Source organism: Cupressus sempervirens, chromosome 7 (genome assembly GCF_028749045.1).
Source record: "Cupressus sempervirens isolate cs-2001-9-10 chromosome 7, ASM2874904v1, whole genome shotgun sequence".
Lineage (NCBI taxonomy): Eukaryota > Viridiplantae > Streptophyta > Pinopsida > Cupressales > Cupressaceae > Cupressus > Cupressus sempervirens.
In genome coordinates this window covers 246,830,914-246,841,760 of record NC_143124.1, presented here as the reverse complement: position 1 = coordinate 246,841,760, position 10,847 = coordinate 246,830,914, and the positions used below count along the sequence as shown (strand labels likewise).

The following is a 10,847-nucleotide window of genomic DNA, read 5'->3' as shown; positions in this document are numbered from 1 at the left end:
GTGACGATAGCCCTTATAAATGTGCAATGAACTCTCCAAACCAAATGTTGATACAATTAGATCATAGCAAGTTAAGTTTTGGAATCATGTGCACAATGGAATCAAAGACACTACCTTTCACAAGCATTCCTAGAATTTATTTGATGCTTCCTTTCAAAAGTTTAATATTTGGGGCCATAAGAATATTGGGAAGCCATAAGAGAATTACTAAAAGTGGCATATGTACACCCCAAAGAGAGAACAACCAACCCCAAAAGCACCCCCCCCCCCCACACACACACACAGAGTAGGAAAAGAACTACACCAACAATGCACAAGACAGAGAAAGCCACAATGTACCCACATGTGTTGGTAGAACTAGGCCCAAAACATACCTAATGTCTTCACTAAACAATTAAAATGAATGATGCCCAGATACACCATGGAGCCAAGATGGACATAACACCCAAAAAGATAACCTAGCTAAAAATCAAAGCAACAAAAACTACCAAATCCCTCAATTTTGTTACATCTTCATCGTTAGCCTCATCAAGGTTGTCTCCTTCTCCTAACTCTAAAAACCCTCTCATTGCCTTCACATGTGCTTGTTCTCCTCCTCATTTAAGTTATATCCAAAGGCTTGTGTTTATTTGGCCATTTTATGATCATGTTAAATAATGAATTTTAAGATGTGGGTATTATAATGAGTTCCACTTATTCCATGTTATTTATGCTTTCAAAGAAGAAATTAGAATCAAATAAGAAATAAAATAAACTCTTTCTCAAACTCTTAATAAAATTTAAAATTAAAAAGGAAAATGACTATTTATATTGAATGATGTCAAGCTCATACACACAATACATTTGAATGCAAAAATTTACAAAAACTCTAAAGAAAATATCCAACATAATGATTCAATTAGTAAATTTATATATTGTATTCACAATTTTTTATCATTAGTTTATTTATTTATTTAGCTTAATTTTCTATCTTTTTGTTTTTACTTTATTATTATTGTTTGTAACTCTTTTATTATGTTTAATTTTGTGTTTCTTCTTTTTCCTTTTTGTTTCCTCGTTCCTTTTGGCCACCCTTAAACATCACACACTAAGGAATAAATTAAGATTGGAAAAATAAGTCAACTTTCACTATTTAACACTTATAGTCTAGGAATCAAGCCTTAGTGTGTGATTAAAAGCCACCCCTTCCTATTTGTATCATTCACTTATTGACTCTTTTAACTCCATTTATTAGGTTTTGGTATGTAAAACATTCACTTCTTCCTTATCAAGCTCACTATGTTTTGATGATGAAGTATAGAATATAATTTGAAATGTTGATATGAATTTATCAACAAAATTAAATATAGAAACATATGAATTCAATCAACATGAACTACAATAATCTAATCTCAAAAATGTTGATACAAAGAAAATTCTACATAAACATTTTACCTATTATTAAATATAGGTTCTATAATTTTCTATAAATTAAAAACTTAGTCCACATAACTAATAAAAGTTATCTCCATAAATCAAATGATTTTATTTTCAAAATGGTGTACATAATACTAATTTACAATAATTCTATACGATTGCTACTAATTATGTGTTTCTAATTAACCTCAAAGAGTTTCCTTCTTCCAAAATTCTCTAACTATATGATTCTATACATTGGTCTCAAGAAGTCTAAGTAGTGGATATGTACAAAATTTATTAAACGCATCCAACCATTTGGAATAAGGTGAAGTGTCATCATTTAAAAGCTTCCATTGTATAAAAATCTTAGTATATGAACCATTGATGCAACTGCATTGATTGTAATAATATTTTGGTTTGTAAGTTGAATGAAATATCATCTAATGGAAACCATCTTGCAAGCGTCGTTTCCTGGAATTTAAGAAATTTTGTTAGTCAGTTGCATGGTGTATGATCCTAATTAAAATAGAAAAATAAATAAATAAACAACTTACAAAGTAAGATTATTCTTCCATCCATTCGTTTTGGCTTTTGTGAACTTCATCTGAGGTTGACAATTTTTGAGTTGTTTTACTTTGAGCATGGCCATCAAATAATCTACAATAATGACAGTAAAGTGGATTAAGTAATTATAATCTTGAGTTTGAAATTAATTTTATAATTAACTTTGGTATAGAACAAAAGTAAGTATCTATATTAAATATTATCAAATGCTTTAAATGTTTTGTTTTAAATCTTTTTGAAATATATTTAATATAATATAAAGGTATTAATATAAAAATCAGTTAGGAAACAATTATGCAAAAGCATACCGATCCCAAAAAGAAAAATATTAATGCATAAATAATATAAAAATTTATAGTTTTTAATTAAATAATTTGATTATATTTTATAAATTAGGAAAAATAAAGAAATCGATTCATATACTTATTCAAAGAAAGATAGATTAAAAAAATATTACATATTATATGTTTGATGCTAAACATAATTTTTTTTGGAAAGTACAAGCAAGTTTATAACTAATGGAGATGATGAAAAGTTATGATATTTGGAAAAAATAAAAATTAATTAATTTAGATGAATTTTTCTTAGTTCTATTATAAAATTAATGGAATTGAAATATTATGATAAAAGGTATTTTAAAATAAATACGAAAAAATTATATTTCTTTTGTTTGTCTTTTTCTTATAAAGTTGGATAAGATACATTACAATATCAAAATAGGGAGCATGGAATTGATTTATTACAACAAAGTTTTTTTATGATAGGGATAAGTAATATGGTATATTTAGATTGAGAGTTATTTGTGTACTTAAATGCTTGTTTAGGATAATATTTAATTCATATTTTGTGATTATATTTTAATAGTTTCATATTAAGATTATTGAGATAGAAATTGTGTAGTAAATTTAATATGTTCTACTATTCTAATAGTGTTATTTCAAGTCTGAAGGATAGTAGTACCTTCAATTTAGATAATCTATATAACATTAGAACTATATTATTATTCAGAAATATAAATGTTTGAATTTAAAAACAGATTTGAATCTAAAAATATTTTCTTGAGATGTCTAAGTGTAACTCTAATAATAGATTGCATATTTAATCAAAAAATATTTAATATCATTTTCCATGTTCATTTCTCCTCATAGATTATAAGTAGGAAATGTGTTTGCAACTTGACATTCTTTCATTTGGCTTTAGAGTATAAAAAGATGAGGTTTGAAAACTTCGAATTATAAAGCGAAAATAGGTAGTTGTAGTAAGAAAGTGGGCAAAGGCCAAAAGAAAAGACTCATATGAAGGAGGATAAAAGAAAATGTTGCATAGACAAGCAAATAAGTATGGATTGAAAAAAAGAAAAGTAAAGGTTTTATAGTCTATATTAAAAGTAGGGACTACTTTCCATATTCTAATCTTTTGTGGAACTTGAACTTGTAACTCTCTTTCAAGAATACAACAATTTCTTCACCACTAAATCAATTGAATTTTCATTTATGAATGAAAACAACGAGAGAAATAGAAATCTCATGAAAATTGTCCACTTTTGATATATGCATAGTAGCACACAAATAACTTTTAATTTTCATTTTTGTAACTAAAATAGCAAGCCTTGTAAAAAACTGTAGTAAAGCTTCTAAGTGCTAGTATATAGAAGATGGAACTTGTAGTAAGAGACGGAAGGATTATTGAAAAGGAGGCATGATATCATATGTGGGGGGCATATTCTATTTTTGTAACTAAAATAGCAAGCCTTGTAAAAAATTGCAGTAAAATTTCTAAGTGCTAGTATATAGAAGATGGAACTTGTAGTAAGAGAGGGATGGATTATTGGAAAGGAGGCATGAGATCATATGTGGGGGAAATATTCTGTTTTAGAGTCATCAAAAGGCTCCCATAAATTTGGGGAGCGTCCATTGCTGGGAAAGGATGTAAAAGTTCTGGCTTGCATTTCTAGCCAAGTGAGATAAATCTTTTTTCAACCCTATTTTTAATCTTGATCTCCTCACTTTTAATTAGTGTTGATTAAGTTTAAATAGATTAATATTGTCAAACTTTACATTTATTAACTTCAATAATAGTTAAAATATAGTGTTGCTAGTGAAGTGTGAGCTAGATAGGGGTATGGATCCGGTTGATCTTGCTATATGCAATCGCCTCAATTTTCATCTTCAGGATGGGCCTATAGCTCAAAGGTTTCCTTCTATGACTAGGCAGCTTTAGCATCAGAGGAAAGGTCAGGTAAATCGGGATGGGCATTGGACTCCTCCTCCCTATGGAGTTCTAAAAATTAACATTGATGGTTCTTCCCGAGGGAATCCAGACCCTGCTGGTATTGAGGGAGTGGCTCGTTGTAGTTCTGGGGATGTTAAATTCTTTTTCTCAGTTCATAAGGGTGATTACACTAACAATCTCATGGAAGCTCAGGCTATTTTATATGCTATGGAACAGTGTTGCTTGCGGGGATGGAGTAAGATTATCTGTGAGTCTAATTCCCAAGTGGTAGTGAACTTGCTTTCCTCGCATGAGCTAGAGGATGTTAGTTGGCAGCTGGCCACTATTGTTAATCATATTATTCTCTTCTCTACCTCGTTTCAGTTCATTAGGTTCACTTATATTCCTCCTGAATGGAACAGAGCTACTGATTGTTTAGCCAAATGGGCTTCTAGTCATGACCCGGGTTGGAATATTATGGATAGGGGGCAACTTTCCTTTGAGATGGTGCAAGAATTTGATGATCTTGTTGCTCAGGATCGAGCTCCTTGTTGAGCTCTCCTTGTTGTATTCCTTTCTATCTTAATAAATTTTTACCCCTCTTTTTCCTAAAATATAGTGTTGCTCTTCTTTTCATTAATTTGAAGCTCCACTGAAATGATTAAATATAGGATGAAGTCTTTCAGACAAAAAAAAGTTTACTCCTGTTTTGAAAAAGCTGTAGACTATGTTCTTTTCAAAGATTTTGCTTGCAAAATTCATATGATAGGATTTTGTTCACTTTATAAAGAGTTGTTGGAAATGATCTACATTGTCTTGAGTTCCATCTTAGTTTGTATTGCTGCAAGTGTCTTGCAATATTATTCATCTGGATCTTCCTGAGGTAAAACGCGTTTACACTTCTGATTGCAACAAAACAAAATAGAAAAAGATTAAAATGAATAGGGTATTAAGAATTAAGTCATTACCCTAAATGCAATGATGTCTGTGAAGTTTCTGATTCCTCACTGCTAGAATTATGAGCTGCCAAGGGTCTAGCAAGGACCGGTGGTGGAGAATCTCTTGTTTGTAATGGACGAAACTCAAGATAATTTGTAGGCCGTTGTTCAATCATCAAAGGATTCTTGCGTGCCTCTTCTAACTGTTCTAATGCCCAAGTTTACAATGTAAGATTAGGAAATATATGCTTAGCACAATAACCAACAATATTCAAACATTTTAGATATAAAAGTGTTGTAAGGAAAAAGCCTTACTTGTCTGCGCAAATTTTGATTCTCCTGCTCCTGCTTTTTCTCCGAAAAATATTAAGGTCAGATGGTCAGTGAATTAATTTGACAAAACAAAATAGGTTAAATGTTCTGCTATGCACGTCAGCAGATACTGCATCCTCCTAATATTTAACTCCATATCAATGTCTATTTTGATTTGCAGATATGAAAGACTGGTGCGTTTAGTATAAAGGTAATGTATGTTTCAAGCTACAGGAAAAATTCTGGAGATTTCTGACCATACATTGTAGAAAAACAACAGAAGAGAATAATTACTGAAGATTCAAAGAAATCCAGATACCGTCATTTCAATTTCTTCCAAGTGCTTCATTTCAATTTCATCTATGCGCTCCAACAAAAGCTGATCCTGAAAGCAATATGTAATCTATTGTGAAGAAACAAATATTTTAATATGAAGAATGATTTGCACTTTAGGCTAAAAATTGGTTAGTAGTTCAGTTGTAAATCATCTTAGAAATGTTTTGATTTGTTTAGACGGTTCGATCTGAAATCACACTAATATGTGAGTTCTAATGAAAAAGCTACTGTGATTTCATAATAACTACTTAAATAAGTCAAAGCTTCGTGTATGTTGTTTAAACTTGCCTTCTTACAAGTTCCAAGCAAATGATTATAGAATGATAAGACTGCCATTAAAACGGTTCATCACATTTCAAATTTGAAAAAGGAACAGTTTTGCATGTTCATATTTTGGAGCATTAGATTTGAACCCGAGTTAGTTCATTGAAAGTAACAAATGTGATATTAGTTTTGTATAATTAATAATAGCTATTGCTGTTGCATGTCGATTTAAATTGAACAATTTTCATCAACATTTGAATCAAACTTTATGATCTACCAAGATGTTAGAGAGTTCAGGAGTAGAAAATTATTTCTGCTCACAACCTTTCTAACATCATATGTTTTCTATTTTAAAAAATAAATATCTATTCACTCTTGAACTCTCTGAACTCTTGAACTCTATATTTATTTTCTAATTCTTCATACCTTTCTTGCCCTAATCCGACTCATTCCAACTTCGATTTGTCGTTCAAGTTGTTGCAGATCTTTCATAGCCAGATTTGAAATCTGCTCTCCCATCATGTTCCTGCACAGAATTTCGAACAAATCATTCATATTGATAATTGTGAACATTTCTGATAAAAGAAACTGGCATAAGCTTAAGTTCATTACACACTTTTGCCATAACTGTAACTGCTCGACTTGATGTTTCAGTCTTGCTAGCTCGTGGAATTGGTTCTGCCATGCAATTTGGTATGAGTTCAATGACCAAGAAATACAACAAAACTTTAATATGGGGAAAAACCAGCTCAAATATTAATAGCCAATTCATTGGATAAGTATGAAACGAAATGTCTCTTTAAAATATGTTAAAGCATTCAACACGTTTTCCCTACATTAAGATGTTGTAACTGTTGAATGCACAAACTTCACATGTATCTATCTTATGAGCACATTACACACGAGTATCCTTTAAGGTATTGAAAACAGTACAGAAGAAATGAAGAAAATGTACTATTTTGAAAAGGTATCACATAAATCATTCCAGATTCATTAGCTGGTCATAAAACTAATTTAGCAGAAAGAGCAAGATATGGTAAATATGTTGAAATATATGTCCAATATACATTCAGAATCTGTATCCATTTAAAATGCATCTATATACCTAATTCATCATACATTTTCGGAATGAATGTGTTTTTCAACTAAAGAGGAAAAAAATCTTAGGGTAGAACATAAAGAAGCTTAAAGTTTGCATGGCATGATCAAAAAAATCTTATGGTCTTGACTCCATGGGAGTCTTACAAGATAGGAATAATAAGATTTTGATTTTATGATGAGTTACATCAACTGAATAAAAATATTTAAATATATTAATAGGTATTGGGGATAGTAGATATAATATATGAAAAATTTATCATTCAACAAATAAGTTAATAAGAATCAATTTTTTGTTTATCAAGTTTAATTCAATGAGTAATCAATATGAAACTTTCATATGATATTGATTAATAGTAAATTTTATTATTATTCAAGTCAAAAGTTTATCATTTGCAATATGTCATTTTCATATGATTTATGATTCTTTTTAATGTTCAAGGACTATTTTCTATGTTATGCATCCAAACATTTTATTATGAGGTAATTGGTAAATACTTGCTTGTTATTAACAGAGAGCAAAAGGTCAATTTATACAAAAGAATGAGATGATGTTTTCTTAATAAACGATCGTAAAAAATAGAAATATTCTATTCTAGAGAAAGCAAAAAATGAAAGAAAAGTAAAGTTTAAGATATTTACAAGATAACCATTAACTAATAATAGATGACTTATCTATTATTGTAATACCTTCCTTAATGGTTAATCTATCAAACACACCAAGTTGTCCTCTAAATTTGACAAACTTATCAGGACCAAGAGGCTTGGTGAGAATATTTGTAGTTTGACCTATGGTAGGAACATACTATAGATCTATAGTCTCGTCTTCGACCAGCTATCATATGTAATGACAATAAACATCCACATGCTTGGCTCATTCATGGAAGACTAGATTTTGTGCTAACTTGATAATGCCTTTGTTATCAACAAACAAAGTAGTCAGTCCTATTGGTGACATCTGCATATCCCCAAGCATCTAACAAAGCCAAACAACTTCATGTCCTACCTTTGCAGTCCCTCTATATTCAGCCTCTATAGAAGAGAGAGAAAAATTTCCTATTGCTTCTTGTTGGTCCATGTGATTGCACCAAATTCCAAACTGAACACATATCCAAATGTTGACTTTTTATCATCAACAAAGCCCACCCAATCTAAATTTGTGAATCCACTGAGTTTAAGATTAGAACTCTGAGAGTACAAAAGTCCACAATCTGAAGTGCCCTTCACATAATGAAGCACACGCTTTGCTACCATCTAATGATCAACCTTAGGAGTTGTCATAAAATGTGAAATATAGCTGACTATGAAGCTGATATCAAGCCTAGTAGCAGAAAGGTAGATGAGGCTACCTACTAGTTGCCTGTATTTAGTATCATCAATGGAAGGAGAATCTGACTTTACTGATAACTTGAGACCTTTCTCCATAGGTCTAGATGTAGGTTTGCAATCCTACATTCAAAATTTGTCTAATAGGGCCTTGGCATATTTGGACCAAGAGATGAATATACCAGAAGACTGTTGCCAAACTTCAACACTTAGGAAATAATGCATGAGGCCAAGGTCAATCATATCAAAAGACTAGCATAAGTTCTATTTGATTCCTTAAATCAAAGACGCCAAACTGCTAGTGATGATTAGATCATCCACATAGATAACTAGAAGGATGATGTTACTGTCAGTAGTTTTGATGTATAAATTTGAGTTTAAAGAACTCCTCTTGAAGCCTTGATTACTGAGGTACTTATCAATCTTGATGTACCATGCCCAAGGGGCCTGCTTCAAGCAATAGAGAGATTTTACCAATCTGAGAACCTAGTGATCTTTACCTACAACCTTGATTAATAGTAAATTTTATCATTAATCAAGTCAAAAGTTTATCACTTGCAATACATCATTTTCATATGATTTATGATTCTTTTTCATGTTCAAGGACTATTTTCTATGTTATGCATCCAAACATTTTATTACAAGGTAATTGGTAAATACTTGTTTGTTATTAATAGAGAGAAAAAGGTAAATTTATACAAAAGAATGAGATGATATTTCCTTACAAAAAAATCGTAAAGAATAGAAACATTCTCTTCTAGAGAAAGCAAAAAATGAAAGCAAACTAAAGCTTAAGATATTTACAAGATAACCATTAACTAATAATAGATGACTTATCTATTATTGTAATACCCTCCCTTGATGGTTAATCTATCGAACACACCAAGCTTTCCTCTAAATTTGACAAACTTATCAGGACCAAGAGGCTTGGTCAGAATGTCTGTAGTCTAACCTATGGTAGGAACATACTATAGATCTATAGTCTCATCTTCAACTAGTTGTCGTATGTAATGAAAATAAACATCCACATGCTTGGTTCATTCATGGAAGACTAGATTTTGTGCTAACTTGATAATGCCTTCATTGTTAACAAACAAAGTAGTCAGTCTTGTTGGTGACATATGCATATCCACAAGCATCTAACAAAGCCAAACAGCTTCATGTCCTACCTTTATAGTCCCTCGATATTTAGCCTCTATAGAAGAGAGAGAGAAACTTCCTACTGCTTCTTGCTAGTCCATGTGATTGCACCAAATCCCAAACTGAACACATATCCAGATGTTGACTTTTTATCATTAACAAAGCTTGCCCAATCTAAATCTATGAATCCACTGGGTTTAGGATTAGAACTCTAAGAGTACAAAAGTCCACAATCTGAAGTGCCCTTCACATAATGAAGCACACACTTTGCTACCATCCAATGATCAACCTTAGGAACTGTCATAAAGTGTGAAATATAGCTGACTGTGAAGCTAATATCAGGCCTAGTAGTAGAGAGGTAGATGAGGCTACCTACTAGTTTCCTATATGTAGTATCATCAATGGAAGGAGAATCAAAATTTACTGATAACTTGAGACCTTTCTCTATAGGTGTAGATGCAAGTTTGCAATCCTGCATTCAAAATTTGTCTAATAGGGCCCTGGCATATTTGGACCAAGAGATGAATATACCAAAAGACTATTGCCAAACTTCAACACCTAGGAAATAATGAATGAGGCCAAGGTCAATCATATCAAAAGACTAGCATAAGTTTTGTTTGTTTCCCTGAATCAAAGATGCCAAACTGCTAGTGATGATTAGATCATTCACATAGATAATCAGAGTGATGATGTCACTGTAAGTAGTTTTGATGTACAAATTTGAGTCTAAAGAGCTCCTCTTGAAGCCTTGATTACTGGAGTACTTATCAATCTTGATGTACCATTCCCAAGGGCTTGCTTCAAGCCATAAAGAGATTTTACCAATCTAAGAACCTAGTGGTCTTTACCAACAATCTTGAAACCAAGAGGTTGCATCATGTAGACCTCTTCATGGAGATCACCATTCAGGAAAGCACTCTTTACATCCATCTGATGGACGTTCTAGCCAAATTGTACTACAATGGCTAGGACTAATCTAATGATGCTCATCTTTTTAGTATGAGAAAAGGTCTCCTCATAATCAATGCCCTAATGCTAAGAAAAGCTCTTCTCCACTCAACAAGCTTTGTACTTATCTAAAGTACCATCTAATTTGTATTTGATTTTGTAGAGCCATTTGTAGCCAATGGGTTTCTTTCCTAGTGGAAAATCAGAAAGGACCCAGGTGTTGTTCTTCAGCAAGCTTTGGTGTTTAGATGTCATGGCCTATTCCCACTCTGGAATTCCTTTAGCCTCGAAATATGTTTGAGGTTCAAACAC

At 31.7% G+C, this 10,847-nt stretch overlaps 1 protein-coding gene across 1 annotated transcript in view; it reads right to left on the bottom strand.

Moving 5' to 3' along the window:
• Nucleotides 1–1,961: 1,961 nt before the first annotated feature.
• The window catches only part of LOC149546415 (MADS-box transcription factor 23-like), a 76,664-nt gene continuing 67,778 nt past the window's right edge, over nt 1,962–10,847 (bottom strand). The window contains exons 3-8 of the mRNA XM_089794579.1: nt 6,640–6,701; nt 6,450–6,549; nt 5,743–5,808; nt 5,427–5,459; nt 5,142–5,314; nt 1,962–2,055 (exon numbers count right to left, since the gene is read on the bottom strand). Of these exons, the coding sequence (XP_089650705.1) occupies nt 1,962–2,055; nt 5,142–5,314; nt 5,427–5,459; nt 5,743–5,808; nt 6,450–6,549; nt 6,640–6,701 (528 nt within the window). The remainder of the gene's footprint in view (nt 2,056–5,141; nt 5,315–5,426; nt 5,460–5,742; nt 5,809–6,449; nt 6,550–6,639; nt 6,702–10,847) is intronic.